Raw genomic sequence first — 17479 nt, forward strand, 5'->3', positions numbered from 1 at the left:
AGGTTTTGGGAAAGATTGAGGGCAGGAGGAGAAGGGGACGACAGATGATGAGATGGTTGGATGGCATCACTGACTCAATGGACATGGGTTTGGGTGGACTCCGGGAGTTGGTGATGGACAGGGAGGCCTGGCGTGCTGCATTCCATGGGGTCGCAAAGAGTCGGACGCGACTCAGTGACTGAACTGAACTGAACTGAAGTGACTGTGGTACATTTTCCCGTGTATGTGTTTTATTGACCTCCAAATCCCTTCAAGTGCCAAGAAATCAGAAATTGATATACTGAACTTTAATTCACATATATGATAGGCGTTTGTTTGATAAACATTTGTCGATGATAAATGCATGGGACAGAGACACAAGGTTGCCTTAATTAACTAAATTTCTTTTTTTCCATAGTATTTTTTTTTTAATGGAAAAATATTTGGTACTTGTCATGTACCACTCCACATCAGTCATTTTTCCATCTTTTCCATTGTTTTAGATTTAAAAAAACTTTTTTGATGTTCCCAATATAGATTAGTTGATTGATAAGTTGTGAAACTGTAAATTAAAACTTAAGTTATTAGCAAATTTTTATAAGTGAGACATTGTCATCTTTGAATATAATATTAGTACAAGATAAGTGGGCTTTAAGAATAAGAGGGTTTAGCCATAGTCTTGATTTAATTTATATGAAAAGTAAGGTAATCTAAAAAAGAAATCATAAACCAGTGAATGCATTAACTAAAATCATGCCCAGGGCAATAAAGTATATGTATAAATGTAGATAGGGAAAAAAAATCTGTGTGTATAAGAGTGTGTGTATATGTATATATCCAGAGAGAGAAAATGAGATTTTTTGTGTGTGGGATCTCAGTTCCTTGACCCGGGATTGAACCCAGACCATGGCATGAAAGCCTGGAAACCTAACTAGCAGGGCACCAGGGAACTCCTGAAAATGAGATTCCGTCTGAATAAATTATTAGATGACTGTATTTTATCCCTCAAATTTAGAAATTTTTAAAATAGCAATTTTTATTTTAAAGCTTGATAATATTTCCTTTCTTTCTTAGACTAGTTTGACTCTTCTTTTGGAGTTGGCTGTCTTTTCTGTTAGTATACCTGCTTTCTTACAAAGCCAGTTTGATTCATTGCAGTTTTGAGAAATTATACAATCAAGCTTGTGAGAATATCAGATGAGAATCAGTGAGTGCTGAACTGTAGCTTGAGGATGTGCCTTACAAATACAAGTCATAGATTTGAAAGAATTTGGGCCTTATTTGTATGTTTTTGTTTCTTGACTATATTCTGGATAATGTTTTGAATAATTGCAATTTGGTTTTTTAAATGCATTAATGAATGCTTTTGATAAATATTATGATTGAAAGAAAGGGGATAAAGAATAGTATAATACCTATGTATCAATCACTCAATTTAAGAAATAAAATGTTCCTAATACTGTTGTATCTTCGAGTGCTTATGATATGCCAAGTACTGTTCTAGGCATTATATGTACTATACTTAGTCACTCAGTCATGTTTGACTCTCTGCGACCCCGTGCACTATAGCCCGCCAGGCTCCTCTGTCCATGGGGATTCTCCAGGCAAAAATATTGGAGTGGGTTGCCATGCCCTCCTCCACATAGGAGTAAACGAAACAAAAAATCCTTGTCCTGATGGAGCTGACAGGTTAGGAAGCAATTTGCTATCGCTTAATAATTCTTATCAGTCTTGTTTTTAGCGTTACACCCTCATTTTTAGAATGCTGCTTTGAATTTTTGTGATCATGAATATTAGAATAGTTGTTAGAAGCTAATGCAAGTAGAGAACTAACGGGCACTGCCTGACAGCATGAAGGACGTTCAGTCAGTACATTTGGCTTGGTGGGGTGTGTTTTGTACACACTAAGACACCTGATCTCTAGTATTTGGCTTCATTGCCTAGTCAACATTACCCTGTTGTTGGTAATCCTATATTCATAAGGAAAAGGTTCTGGGTCACCTCAAATAATGTCCTTTGCATACATTAGTGAAGGATATATATAGCTTACCTTTTGAGGCACTTGAAAGAAAATTGATGTTTTAAATTCAGAACTGAAACTTTAAAGAAAAAGTGGCATCTTAGATCCAGGAACTTAGATTTAGTCTTTTTGTGATGGACATGGAAACTTTAAAAATCATGGTATACTGTAAAGAAAACCAGAAGTGGCACTTTGAATTATAGATTTAATGTTTCTTATAATGGACTGAAAACTTTAAAAAAATTCTGTAGTGTACTACTATAAAGAAAGCCACAAACTAGAGCACAGTGAAAGCAACCAGGGTAAATAGAAATAAACATCAGAGTTAGTATTAGATTATATGCTCGTGCTCAGTTGCTCAGTTTGCAACCCCATGGACTGCAGCCCTCCAGGCTCCTCTATCCATGGAATTATTTAGGCAAAAATGTTGGAGTGGATTGCCATTTCCTCCTCCAGGGGATCTTCTTGAGCCAGGAATCAAACTCCTGTGTCCTGCATCTCTTGCATTGGCAGACAGATTCTTTATTAGTGAGCCACCTGGGAAGCCCATAGTCTATATAGGTGACTTCTAAACACACTTTTTTTTTTTTTGGTATTATTTTAGGTATCGTCAGATCCTGGAAAAAGCCATTCAGTTATCTGGGGCAGAACAACTAGAAGCTTTAAAAGCTTTTGTGGAATCAAGTAAGTGGAAGAAAAATTCCATGTTTGCCTTATATTACCAAGTTAAGACTTAAAAGCTTGCTCAAGCCTTGTTTTAGATTGTCAATATAATTTACATTGTGAGTAAATTAAATATGCATTGAGCTTGATTGATTTTAGAATTTAAACTACATGCCACTTGATATTTGTTTTTCAATGAACTGTGAAGAGGTTGTTAAGTTTACACTTATGGTTTTGCATAGTTATTAATATAATAACTGATGAAAGGCAGTATAGCAAATGACAGAGAATAGTCTGGATTCAAATCCTGGTCTGCTGTTTTATTAGCTGTGTGATCTTGGGTAGATTATATAACCTCTCTATGCCTCCTTTTCCTTGTCTATAAAATGGGGATATGATAACTACCCTGTAGAATTGTTGGAAAATTAAATGACTTAATATCCATAATAAAGTGCTTACAACAGTACCTAGCATATGATAAGTGCTAGATAAGAATTAGCTGTTGTTAAGAACATTTCTTTTGAATGGGAACTAGAAATTTCCATTCTTTTAAGATATTCTTCCCTACTCCCTCACTTCAAGCATACCCAGTTATTTTGAAAATTACTCAGAATTCAGGCTGGAATTTATTCTGAGTTCACAATATTAATGATACTTGATAGTGCTTTACAGTTACAGTGTGCGTCACACACGTGCGTCACACAGGCTCTGTTTTGTAACCCTGTGATTAACAATATAGGTGTAAGTAGCCCTATATAATATATTATAAAATGAGTCTCAGGATTCAGTGATTTTTTTTTCCCCAAGGACATTTCGTTAGTCGGTGGCAGAGCCTAGACTTCTAACAGTTATAGGTGCCTAATGGCATGTGTCATGAAACTGTTCTCCATCACATCCGGTATCATTCAGTTCCAATTAATACACTGTAAACTGATTAGTTACACAGCCTGTCAGTTACTGCCTCAAATAACTCAGGCCTGCGATGTGAAACAAACTGGCAGTGGTTTCAGAAAAACTCATAGCTTTTTAAAGACCATTGCACTTAGTAGTAAAAGAGCAGTGCTTTTTATAAACATTGAATCCAGTGAACCACCAAAAAAAAAAAAGCAGTCTACTGTTACAATCATTTGCATCAGCTGAATAGTTTTTGAACCATCATTTATTTCCCTAGTAACTACTGATTTAAACTTAATTTATCTAAGGAGTGGTTTACAAACACCATGCATCTTTTAAAAATGTAATTAAAGTGATAATAATAACTGACATTTGTTGAGTGGTATGTGCCAGGTATTGCTTAAAGCGCTTTAGGTAAATTGCATTTAAGTTTCACAGCAACCTTCTTCACAGGTCTTTCTTCTGTGAACCTAACTTCACAAAAGAGGAAAGAGAAGCACAGGGGAATGTCTCTTGCCTGAGGGCATATAATCAGGAGGGTTTGTAAGCAGTGTGGCTCCAGAGTTTTTATCCTTAATCATATATAATAGTACAGCATAAATGTTTACAAGCAATGGCATAAAATATGTTTATACATCTTGTTGTTTTGTCACTAAGTTCTGTCCAACTCTTTGCAACCCCGTGAACTGTAACCCTCCAAGCTCCTCTGTCCAGGGGATTCTCCAGGCAAGAATACTAGAGAGGGTTGCCCTTTCCTTCTCCAGGGGATCTTCCCGACCCAAGGCTCGACCTGCATCTCCTGCGTTGGCAGGCAGATTCTTTACCTCTGAGCCACCAGGGAAACCCATCCATACATCTGGTGCTGACCTAAGTTCTTTTTTTTTATAGTAGAAAATGACTTTATTTTTTATTTATATTTTTTAAGCCTCTATTTATTAAAAATTTTTTGTTCTTTTCTTTTTTGGCCTCACCATGCGGCATACAGGATCTTAGTTCAGCATGTGGATCTTAGTTCACTGACAGGGATCAGACCCATGCCCACTCCTGTGAAATCATGGTTTCCTGACCACTGGACAACCAGGAAATTTCCTAGTACTAACCTAAGTTCTTATTTGTTGTTTTTGTTGGTAAAGTACAGGTGGCAGTAACTATCTCTCCTCACTTTATTTAAACTGAATGAAAATTGTTTCACTGTTTCTTCTTTAACTTTTTTTTTCTGTAGCTAGGTGGGATATAAGAATGTAAATAAAAATATAGGCGCCTTCACTTTGTAGAAATATAAAGAAGAGAAAGGAATAACATAAAATTCTCAACTATTAACTTTTTCTCAGTCATTTTGTAGAAATATAAAGAAGAGAAAGGAATAACATAAAATTCTCAACTGTTAACTTTTTCTCAGCCATTTCTGATTCTTAGAAAAGTTGTGGTATTTAAAGTGCTTCCCAGGTGGCATTAGGTATTTTTAATGTTTTGGTGTAGTTGTTAAGTGATCAAATAATTCAGAATAAGAAAAACTGGTTCTGTAATATAAGGTCATGGGAGTATGGAGATCTGTAAGTAATGCTTTGAAAGGTACACTAATATATTTTAGTATTAATTTTAGGTGAAAATTGATTGCTTAGTGAAAATATACAGATTATTCATGTTTTTCTTATCCTTTACCTTTTTTTTTTTTTAACAAGTGGTAAATGAGAATGTCAGCCTCGTGATCTCTCGCCAGTTGCTGACTGATTTCTGCACCCATCTCCCTAACCTGCCTGATAGCACAGCCAAAGAAATCTATCATTTCACCTTGGAGAAGATCCAGCCTAGAGTCATTTCATTTGAGGAGCAGGTAAATACCTAGAGCAGTGATTTTTGTTTTATTTTTAGAAACCTGTTTATTATGTTTTCTTTTTTAAAAAGTATTGTTGATTATAAGTTTCAGGTGTATGGTATAGTGATTCACAAGTTTTACAGGTTATATCCCATTTATAGTTAATATTATAAAATATTGGCTATTAAGAGTGGTGATTTTTAAGCGTGAGATAGCAGCAATTATTTTGAGAGATACTGTTAAATTTTTAAAGGAGATAATCATTCAATTTTATTTCTACAAAATAGTGTGCCAAACAGCATTTTACAGTATAAGATCAAATAAGTATTATGATACTTTAAGTCCAGCTGACATTTGCTTATATACTATAATTTGCTTTTATGAACCAAATATTACTTTTTAGATTATTTTATTTTTGAAAATTACTTATGTGTTTATTTAGGACTGTGCTGGGTCTTCATTGCTGGGCAGGCTTTCCTGTAGTTGTGGTGAGCAGGGGCTGCTCTCTAGTTGCAATGTGAGGACTGCTTATTGCAGTGGCTTCTCTTGTTGCAGAGTGCAGGCTCTCGGCACACAGGCTCAGTAGTTGTGGCTCATGGGCTTAGTTGTTCATCAGGAAGTAGAATTCTTCCTGATCCAGGGATCAAACCTATGTCCCCTGCATTGGCAGGCAGATTCTTTACCACCAGATTTCCAGGGAAGCCCTAGATTATTTTTAAACGTCAATAAATTGTTAATTAGGCTGAGAACATAGGAGAACTCCAGCATTATATGTGCAGTGACACAAAAGCAAGACTTAATATTTAAATTATTGCTATAATCCACATTAGAGAAATGTGTTAGTTCACTGTTTTGCTATTTTATGACTGCAGAGTTCACAGAAGAAATTTGGGTAGTCTAGGTAAACTTTTACTAGTTGCTTGCCTGCATAGTGTGTTGGATAAGAGCATTGTCGTGATAGATCTCATTCTATTTATTTTAATTAGTTACTAGTATCAATGGAAATAATTTAACCCGTATACTTCCTATTTCAGGTTGCTTCCATAAGACAGCATCTTGCATCCATATATGAAAAAGAAGAAGATTGGAGAAATGCAGCCCAAGTGTTGGTGGGAATTCCTTTGGAAACAGGACAAAAGTATAGTAAATAGTGGATATTGGATGGATATGTATAACTGTTCACTTACTTTTTTCTTCCATTTTAGTACAGGAAACAGATAATGAACAATTTAATGAATAAATAGATGAATTTTGTACCATGTTAGAAGGTGATAAGGGCTATGGAGAAAGGGGATAAAGTGAGGGGCGGGATGTGTTACTAGTCAGGGTGATTAGAGTGGTAGGGTGGTCCTGATAGCACCTTTCTAAACACTTGAAGGGGGTAACGGAGTGGCTGTGCGCTCCTGGAGAGAAGAGTATCAGTAGATCCTCTTGGAGAGGATGGCTATGCAAAGGCCGTAAGATGGGAGCTTGCTCAGAGTATTTTAAGAAGACCAAGGAGACCACTGTGGGTGGAGTGAGCAAAGGGGAAAGTGACAGAGGGTGAGATCAGAGAGGACTGGGACGAGGACGTGGAGCCTTGTCAGTCATCGTAAGGCCTTTGGCATTTTTCTAAGTGAAACTCTGAAAAGCCTTTGAGGGGTTTTGCGCAGAGGACTGACATGATCTGAGTTATATTTCATTTTTTAAAAAACATTTATTTATCTGGCTGCGTCAAGTCTTAGTTGTGGCACACAGGCTCTTTGTTGTGGCATCTGGGCTTCTCTAGTTGTGCTACGTGGGCTCAGTAGTTAGGTTGCATAGGCTTAGTTGCCCCACAGCATATGGGATTCTTAGTTCCCTGACCAGGGATCAAACCCACGTCCCCTGCATTGGAGGGTGGATTCTTAATCACTGGACCTTGAGGGAAGTCCCTGACATATTTTAAAGAGTCATTCTAACTACTGGTTTGAGAATAAACTGTAGGCATGCAGTGATAGAAGCAGGGACATTAGCTGAGAGGCTTATGCACCACTGCAGGTGAGATAGAGATTGTGAGAAATGTTGGACTTTGAATATGTTTTTAAGATAAAGCTAAGGATTTCTTGACAGTTTGGATATAAGAAAAAGAGCCAAGAGAAGTCCTGAGTTTTGGTTTGAACAACTGGAAAAACAGAGTGGCCATCTACTGAATGGTAAAGAATAGGTTTTGAGGGAAGATCAAGAGTTCTGTTTTGGACATGTGATAACCAAGTAGAAATACCTAGTTAGAGAGTTGAATTTGTTAGTCTGGAGTTTAGAAGAGAGGTCTGGACTAGAGATGTGTTGACATCTGTGGGAACCATTGATATATAACTGGAATTTAAAGCCATTAGACTGGATGAGATCTCTGAGGCAGGGCATATATGTAGAGAAGGGGACTGAGTACTGGGTATTCTGACATTAAGAGGTCAGGGCAGGAGGGAGATGTAGCGGGTGAGGATTGTCCATTGAGGTAAGAGGAAAACCAGGAGAATGTGGAGTGTGGTATCTGCGGAGCCAAACGAGGAAAGTGTATTAGGAAGGAGCAAGTGATCAATGTGGTGTTGATGGTCACGTAAGATGAGGAGTTGAAGGTTGACCATAAGAGTGAGTGATGTGGAGATCATTGGTGGCCTTAACGGAAGCTGGTTTGGTGAAATGGTGAGAGTGAAAGCCCGACTGAAGTTGTTTACAAGAGAACGGGAAGAGAAGAATTGGAGATGGTGAGCATGGGCAAGTCCTCGGGGAAGTGTTCATAAAAGGGAGCAGAGAAGTAGGGTAGAAGATGACAGTAGACATTAGGTAGAGATTGTTTTTTTTCTTTTATGATTCAGTGGAAGGCAAAACTCTGATCTTGGGGAGTAATGGAGGGGATTCTTGCAGAAGTAGACAAGAAGGGAAGGAATCCAGTGGCGGGATAGGCTTCAGATAGGCCCGCAGATAGTTCATACTTGGCAGTTTCTCAGCCTTGGTGCCATTGGCACTTTAGATTGGATAGTTCCCTGTTGTGGAGGCTCTAGTTATTGCAGAGGTGTAGCAGCACCAGGGGCCTCTACTCACTGGATGCCCGTGGCGCCACTACTCCTGGTTGTGACTATCAAAAATGTAGACATTGCCGAATAGTCCCTGGTGGGCAGACTAGTCCCCAGTGATCTACCCTAACAGCCAGGAACACAGAGTATATGGTGCAGATGTTAGTAATATGGTGGTGGAGCTTGTGTAGGTACTCTTTGATTATTTCAGTATTCTTAGTGAAATTGGAATCAGTCATCAGCTGATAGGGGTGGGAGTAGTGAGGTTGAAGAGATACAAGGATATCAGAAAAATTCTCCAGGAGAGTGGGATAGTAAATAGACTAAAGATGTACGGTATACTTGGCAGCAGTAAGGCTCGTTTAACAGTCTTAGTCTGTAAAATGAGATCTGGCAGACTGGTCGGGTGTTTTTCTCCATCGGAGTTCAGCTACATGGTTGGAAGAAAAGGAGTGGATGAACTCTCTGATTTAACCAGCATTTTGATTTTGCCCAACAAGTACAACAGCATGAGAGGAACAAGGCAGACGAGTGCATAAGCAATTCAGTGATTGTAATGATTAGCCTTAGGGGTCAAGTGAGGTTGGGAGGAAAGTGAGGCTTTTAAGGAGAAAAATACAGTAACAATGTAATAGGATTAGTGGTTTGGGGTCACAGTGAGTTCAGTGGATTTTTGGGTTTGAAATACTAGAGAAAATGAGATGGAAGAACGATTAGAAAAATTAAGATGATAGTTTGTAACTCTTATTTAGCTAATCTTGCCTTTGATATGATTCTAAAAAAATATAGTTCTTTATATTGTACAAGAAAGATGAAAGTTGTTAAACTCTTGGTTATATTATTGAACACACTTCCTTTTTCAGTTGGCAACTATAAAAATACCAACTAAATGACAAAAAATATTTTCAGTTACTTCTCTACTCTTTTACCAGGTGAATAAGGGATTCTTATTTTGTCTTCCTTAATTTTTGTGATCATAAGGCAAACATTACTTCAGGTATCTTGCCTTTTGTGCGAAATGATGCCCCTTGAAAAAGCAGTCAGTATATGAAAAAGCCTTTATATATAGATGTTGAATTTTGTTTTCTAAGGCTTCTTGTTAATTCAGTTTTTTCCTTTGATAGTTTGAAAAGGCTGAAAAAGTTAAAGTGTTAGTTTCTCAGTCGTGTCTGACTCTTTGCGACCGTATAGACTGAAGCCCGCCAGGCTCCTCTGTCCATGGAATTCTCCAGGCAAGAATACTGCAATGGGTTGCCATTCCCTTCTCCAGGGGGTCTTCCTGACCCATGGATCGAACTTAGGTCTCCTGCATTGTAGGCAGATTCTTTACCATCTGAACCTCCATGGAAGCCTCTGAACAGGCTGAGGGCTTTCTTAATTGCTTTGGTCTTATTCTGTCTGGAGCAATGTCTCGTTAGTACAGAGCAAACGATTTATTTTCATTAGTAGTTGACATAAATATACTGTTCTTTGCAGTGGTGGTTATTAATGTTTTAAGAGTACTGTAACATTATCTGTGAGAATACCAAGAACTGAAAATTCTGTGGTTTTCTAAACAAGTTAAAGTGATTTGGATAAATTATTGAGAGCTTGTTTCCCTAAAAAAGGATTCATTCTGATTATGAAAGTAATAGATGTAATAGATATACTTGGCATAAAAAATGAAAATGCAGAAAAATACGGTGCTGTTTATAGCAATATATGTAAGTATGAGTTGTGAATGGAGATAATAGAAAATATTAATGATATATGACTTACGGAAATTTTGAATTGATATAAAATTTTTTGAAGAATTAGTTTCAAAGTTAGGGCCAAGTCAATTGTAAACTCTGTTCTTGCCACTTGGGAACACCACTTTTGCTGATAAGTAGAATTAACTTTTCTGTGAGGGTAAATCTTGAATTATATGAGTTTTGAATTATATAAGGTCTTCAGTTATACATTTCTTGTGTATAAATGTGACCTTTGGGATAAGAAGATAATTGAAAACTACCTGTATTATCACTCCAAGAGATAATTGTGATTCCTCTCTTGATGTATGTATATAGAAATACATTTTGATAGTGTTTTTATGTACTTTTTTATCCTTTTTTTTTCATTTAGTGAAAACTTATGACTATTGTCAGAAATAATTATTATAATAATGACACTGTATATAATTATTTTATATATATGTAACTGTATAGTATCTGTCATCTTTATATACCACAACTTAATTAATTACCATAAATACTATTATGGGTGATTTCCATTTTTTTCCTATTATGGATATTTATGAATAACTTTATAAATGAATATTCTCTACATGTATATGTGTGCACATGCATGATTTTTTGGGGGGATTTATTTTTTAGAGGTAGAATATAGTAGGTAAAGGGTATATGCATTTTAAAGGATTCAAAGAATGGTTGGAGAGCATACTGCCAAATTGTTGTCCAGGATGGATGTACATGTCCATGGTTCTTTTTGGTGGTGGTACATGATATGTCCTTGAACTGGGCTTTATTTTTTTAAAGATCTTTGATTTATGAGACTATCTGAGGATTAGAAGAAGCTAAAATAGAAATGAATAATGACAAAAATAATGAAAATTCAGTAAAATTTGTTTTGGAAATGTTTTTTAGCTTCTCTGTGTTTTTCCAATGCAGTAAAAAGTTTGAGTCCCTTATAGTAACAGAATATATGTGTACATATCAGGAAAAAATAACTTATTTCCTACCACCCCTAAAAATTTTCTTGGTGAAATAGTTATTCTGTGTATTTCTGTTATTGCCTAGACAGTACAATGTTGATTATAAACTGGAGACCTATCTGAAGATTGCTCGGCTATATCTGGAGGACGATGATCCAGTCCAGGCAGAGGCTTACATAAATCGGGCATCGTTGCTTCAGAATGAATCAACCAATGAACAGTTACAGATACATTATAAGGTAACTGATGAGCTGGTTTGGAATTAATTTTGTATTGGAGAATCCCACAATATTAAGGTGCTCCAGAATATCTGATAAATGCTGTTGTTATACATCAGAAATTCTCTTTTCTTTTGCTTTTTAATTTTCCCCCTAATTGAAACATTTTCCCTCTCATAGGTATGCTATGCACGTGTTCTTGATTATAGAAGAAAATTCATTGAAGCTGCACAAAGGTACAATGAACTCTCTTACAAGACAATAGTACACGAAAGTGAAAGACTAGAGGCCTTAAAACATGCTCTGCACTGCACCATCCTAGCATCAGCAGGTAAACAAGAAAGCTACCTTTGCTTAATAATTTTAGGTTCGTTGCTATCCACTGGAGAAGGGATAGGCTACCCACTCTAATATTCTTGGGCTTTCCTGGTGTCTCAGCTTGTAAAGAATCCGCCTGCAATGCAGGAGACCTGGGTTTGATCCCTGGGTTGGGAAGATCCCCTGGAGAAGGGAAAGGCTACCCACTCCAGTATTCTGGCCTGGAGAATTCCACGGAGTGTATAGTCCATGGGGTCGCAAAGAGTCAGACACGATGGAGTGCCTTTCACTGCTATTTGAGGATTTGGTGAGAAACTGTTCTTCAAGAGGATGTCTTATTAATACAGTTATGATAAATTTAATTAAAACATTTAAGCAGTAAGAGTAGGTTGCTAACTTAAGACGTTTTAAAAATATATATTTACCAGCCTCTTACCCACAGATATTAGGAATTGTTAAGAGATAATCTGATGGTTAGTTCTGCTAAAATATCACTGAAGAAAATGGATATTAAATTGAGAATTACACAAAGGAAAGTGAAAATTAAAATCTAGAAATGGGTGATATAATTAATGTACTGCTTTGGGGATTTAAAAAAATTTTTAATCTTCAAGCCTCACTTTTAGACCTGGCACTTATCTTTTTCTCCAGTAAATATAAGTAGTAAACTATTCTTTGTCTTTTTTACTAAACTACAGCATGTAAATCATTCAACTTATAAAGCAGGAAAGGGCATTGAGAGGAAATGCTGAGAATTCTAAGCCATGGCGTTTCTAAATCATTTTATAATGTTTGTTTTTGAACTGTGTTTAGTTGAGAGCCTAATGGCATATTCAGACTACACATTTCATTCTGTATGAAGCAGTGATCTTATTTATTTTTGTTACTGCAAAGACAGTACATAAAATGGTACCACTTTCTACTCTGAAGAACTATTACTGATTTCTTCTATCTGTTTCAGTATATAAGTGTGTATGCTCCTTTTTATACACAAATTATAACATGATATACACACTTTTGTAAGGTGCTTTTTTTATGTGGCTATCCATCACGGTGGTCTTTATACAACTCATAAAACTCATTCTTTTTTATTTTCTGTCCTTTGGCTTTATCATAATTAGTCAATTACGATGCTGTAGTAATTATATGTGTACGTATAGGTTAAATGGTTGAATCTAAGGGTGCATACGTTTAAAATTTTGGTAGAAATTAAAATTGGCTTTTAACATTACCCTCTAAACAATAATGTCTGTGTGTACCTAATTGTTGTTGTGTTGTTCAGTTGCTTAGTTGTGTCTGACTCTTTGTGACCCCATGGACTGGAGCAAGCCCTGCTTCCCTGTCCTTCACTATCTCTTGGAGTTTGCTCAAGTTCACGTCCATTGGATTAGTTATACTGTCTAACCATCTCATCCTCTGCCGCCCTCTTCTCCTTTTGCCTTCAGTCTTTCCCAGCATCAAGGTCTTTTCCAATGTACCTGGTTACTCACACACATATTTCCAAATTTTTTTATCCTTACTAACCTGGTAGAAGAAAGGTAATATTTCATTCTAGTTTTAATTTGCATTTCATTTACTATGAATGCTTTTGAGCATCTTTTCATGTGTTTTAAAAAAATCATTATTGAAAAACCCATTTTTTTGGAGTAAATTTGTCTGTTTATGTTCATTAGCCATTTTTTATCTTTTTCTTATAAAAACTGTTCACATATGTAAGAAGTTAACAAGTTTTTCTCCCAGTTTATTATCTCTTTTTTGGCTCTATTGATGAAATTTTTGCCATTCAGAAACTTTAGATTTTTATATAGTTAAATATTTTAATCTTTTACAGCTTTGGGGTTTTGTTGACTTGCTTAAAAGGTCTTTCCTATTCTGAAATTACATATTTTAGATTCCTTCATGTTTTCTTCTGGTAGTTTTAGTTCTTGAATCCTCTGATCTTTCACTTCAGTTCGTTTCAGTCATTCAGTCATGTCTGACTCTTTGCGACCCCATGAACCGCAGCATGCCAGGCCTCCCTGTCCATCACCAACTCCTGGAGTTTACCCAAACTCATGTCCATTGAGTCAGTGATGCCATCCGACCATCTCATCTTCTGTCGTTCCCTTCTCCTCCTGCCCTCAATCTTTCCTAGCATCAAGGTCTTTTCAAATGAATCAACTCTTCGCATCAGGTGGCCAAAGTATTGGAGTTTCAGCTTCAACATCAGTCCTTCCAATGAACACCCAGAACTGATCTCCTTTAGGATGGACTGGTTGGATCTCCTTGCAGTCCAAGGGACTCTCAAGAGTCTTCTCCAACACCACAGTTCAGAAGCATCAATTCTTTGGCGCTTAGCCTTCTTTATGGTCCAGCTCTCATCTCCATACATGACCACTGGAAAAACCATAGCCTTGGCTAGACGGACCTTTGTTGACAAAATAATGTCTCTGCTTTTTAATATGCTGTTTACGTTGGTCATAACTTTCCTTCCAAGGAGTAAGTGTCTTTTCATTTCATGGCTGCAGTCACCATCTGCAATGATTTAGACTGAAAAATTGAGAACCCTAGAGAGCTTTTGTTTATGTAGAGTATATTTGCTGTTTAGTGTATTAGAAATTGAAGTGAGTAATTTAAAAATATTTAATTCATTTAAAAGTAACAATAATAGATCTGTTACATATAAAGTGACTTTTTTGGACATACCACATGGCTTCTTAGTTCCTGACCAGGAATTGAACCCACATCCTCTTTAGTGGAAGTGTAGAGTCCTAACACTGGGACCATCAAGGAAGTCCATGCTTGTTTTTCTAAACGGCTAGTTATTTGAGTTGGCATTCTTTATTGAATTCTACATCCCTTTTCTCCCTGTTGATTTGAAGCACATTATAATAGATTTCTGGACATAGTATTCTGTTCCATTAATTAGCCTGTGTATTTATGAATATACTAATACTATGCTCTTCAAATTATTATAGCTTTGTCTTTATAGTGTCTTATTATTAGCAGATCTTCTTACTCTTCATTACTCTTTTCTAAATTTTCCTAGCTTTTTGTTATATTTGCTTTCTCTCACTGACTCTCTTTCTCTCTCACATCCACGTGCATGCATGCGCATGCACACACACACACAGACACACACACACAGTTTTGATGTATCATTTTAAAGTAATTTGAAGGCACTCAAATTACTTTAAATCATGACACTCTTTCATATGTCATCATGTATCTCCTAAGAATAGAAACATTTTTTTCTATGTAGCTGCAATACCATTATCATCCCTGAAAAAGTTAACAGTGATTCCACTGTAGAATTTAGCAGCTGGTCCATATTATCACTGCCTCAGTTAGCTTAAGGATATCTTTTATACCTGCCTTTTTCATCTTAAATAAGGAGCAATTTTATATGTGGTATTTGGTGATTATGACTCTTTAGATTCTTTTAGTCTAGAAGAGTTTCCTCATTCCCCGCCCCACCCCCAACTTTATTGTGGTATAGTTCACATACAACATTGTATATAGTTTCCTCACTTGAAAAAAAAAAACTTTTGCAGCCAATTAAGCCGACTGTGCTCTTTTCCCCGTGGGGGCCCAGTGTGCAGTGGCTGCAAACAGCAGCCTCCTCGGTAGTGTATGCAGCCTGTTGCCTGTACAGGTTGCCCTAAGGGACCTGGGATACAGCTCTTTCCAGTGGACTTTCATGACTGGCATGCTGTCCCCAGTCTAGGCTCCAGACAGGTATGCGTGGTGCCCTTGGAAAGCCCTGGGGCACACTGGCCAGGGTCCACATTGGCCAAGTCATAATGTCCATCCCCACTGAGCTGCAGAACAAGGAGCATGTGATTGAGGCCCTCTGTGGGGCCAAGTTCAAGTTCCTTGGCTGCCAGAAGATCTACATCTCCAAGAACTGAGCGTTTACTAAGTTTAGTGCAGATGAACTTGAAAACATGGTGGCAGAAAAGCAGCTCATCCTGGATGGCGAGGGGTCACATATTACATATACAACCCTGATGGTGGCCCTCTGGACAAATGAGGGGCCCTGCCCTTATGAGAGCCTGGGGGCTGTCCCCTCCTTCCTCTTGCCCACTGATGAATCTTACGTTCCTGTCCAAAAAAAAAAAAAAAAATACTGACTTTGAAGTTATTACATAGAATATCCTTCATCCTAGATTTTTTGATCTATATGATATGTACTATGCTTAGTTGCACAGTTGTGTCCAACTCTTTGCGACCCCATGGACTGTAGCCCGCCAGGTTCCTCTGTCCATGGAATTTTCTAGGCAAGAATATTGGAGGGAAATGCCATTTCCTCCTCCTGGGGATCTTTCCCACCTAGGGATTGAACGTGTGTCTCTTGCATCTCCTGCATTGGTGGATTCTTTACACCGTGCCACCTGGGAAGCCCTCTTTGAGAGAGAGAGAGAGAGAGAGAGAGAGATATGATATATATAGTTATGATATATATAGTTAATTTATTCCTTAATCCCATAGATCCCTTATAAAATAGAAATTATAGCCAGAGGTTATATTAGATTCAGGTTAAATTTTTTTCTAGCAAAAATACCTTATAATGATACTATATACTCGCTGTATTGAATCATGTCAGCACATACTGCTACATTGTCCCACTGTTAGTGATGCTGAGTTTGTTCATTTAATTAAGGTAGAAACTCCATTGTAAAGGTACATTGTCCTCTTTGTATTTTGTAAGCAATTCATGGGGTGCTGCTTTGACACCACAAAAATTCTGTTTTCCAAATTCCTTTCCATGATTTAATATCTGTTAATAATCCTTGCTGGATCACTCATTGCATATAATGTAAAATGAAAATGAAAAATGGTGAATTATTCATTCTTTGCTCTTTTTTTCCCCAAATATCACTGTGAACTTTTTCTCTGCTTATTCTTCTGCATGTAGAAGCACACAAAACTGTACACATAGAAACATGTATGTATAGAAAACATGTACACATAGGAAACTGTACATACAGAAACATGTATGTACAGAAAACATGTACACACAGAAAACTGTACATAGCAAAAGTGTACACTTCAGTGAATTGTCACAGATGAAAGCCATCATAGAGTCAATGCTCAGAAAAAGAAACAAAATATTTCCAGCACCGTGAAAGCCTCTGTCCTGCTTTCTCCTAACCTCTGTCCCTAACCCCCAACCCCTAAGAGCTGTCATTAGTATATAATTAGTTTTGCCTGCTTCTTATATTTATATGAATGAAGTCATGTAGTACGTATACTCTTGTTCTTTTTTCTTTTGCTCAACTTTATGAAATTTATCCACATTGTTACAGGTACTTTCTTCATTTTTATTGTTGTGTGGTATCCCATTCTGTGAATATACCACATTGTTTATCCTGTTGACTTGTCATTGGCTATTAGTAATAGTACTGCTATGAATATTCTTATATATTTGACTCAATTTTTAAACTTTATTTGTGTTACAGTAAATTATAGTTGTGATTCTTTTTGATGGTCGAGTTGTCCCAAATGTGACCAAATTATGTCTTTTTGACATGGCCCCCCTGTTAGTCTTTGAGTACTAGCCCAATATGTAGTATAAAAAGATGCCTTAGGCTCCTTTTGTATTTCCCCTGCCCCAGACGTGAAATCAGCTATTTTTAAAGGATTTCTAGTTCCTCTTAGGAGAAGGCAACGGCACCCCACTCCAGTACTCTTGCCTGGAAAATCCCATGGACGGAGGAGCCTGGTAGGCTGCAGTCCATGGGGTCGCTAAGGGTCGGGCATGACTGAGCGACTTCACTTTCACTTTTCACTTTCATGCATTGGAGAAGGAAATGGCAACCCACTCCAGTGTTCTTGCCTGGAGAATCCCAGGGACAGGGGAGCCTG

At 37.2% G+C, this 17479-nt stretch overlaps 1 protein-coding gene across 2 annotated transcripts in view; it reads left to right on the top strand.

The window, feature by feature from the left end:
- Nucleotides 1-17479, top strand: part of COPS4 (COP9 signalosome subunit 4) — a 39350-nt gene that overhangs the window by 7338 nt on the left and 14533 nt on the right. For both annotated transcript variants that reach the window (XM_010845948.1, XM_010845947.1), the window contains exons 2-6: nucleotides 2604-2683; nucleotides 5239-5390; nucleotides 6407-6510; nucleotides 11182-11335; nucleotides 11495-11645. In XM_010845948.1, coding sequence (XP_010844250.1) covers nucleotides 2604-2683; nucleotides 5239-5390; nucleotides 6407-6510; nucleotides 11182-11335; nucleotides 11495-11645 — 641 coding nt within the window. The remainder of the gene's footprint in view (nucleotides 1-2603; nucleotides 2684-5238; nucleotides 5391-6406; nucleotides 6511-11181; nucleotides 11336-11494; nucleotides 11646-17479) is intronic.

Source organism: Bison bison, unplaced genomic scaffold, assembly GCF_000754665.1.
Source record: "Bison bison bison isolate TAMUID 2011002044 unplaced genomic scaffold, Bison_UMD1.0 scf7180017864228, whole genome shotgun sequence".
Classification (NCBI taxonomy): Eukaryota; Metazoa; Chordata; class Mammalia; order Artiodactyla; family Bovidae; genus Bison; species Bison bison.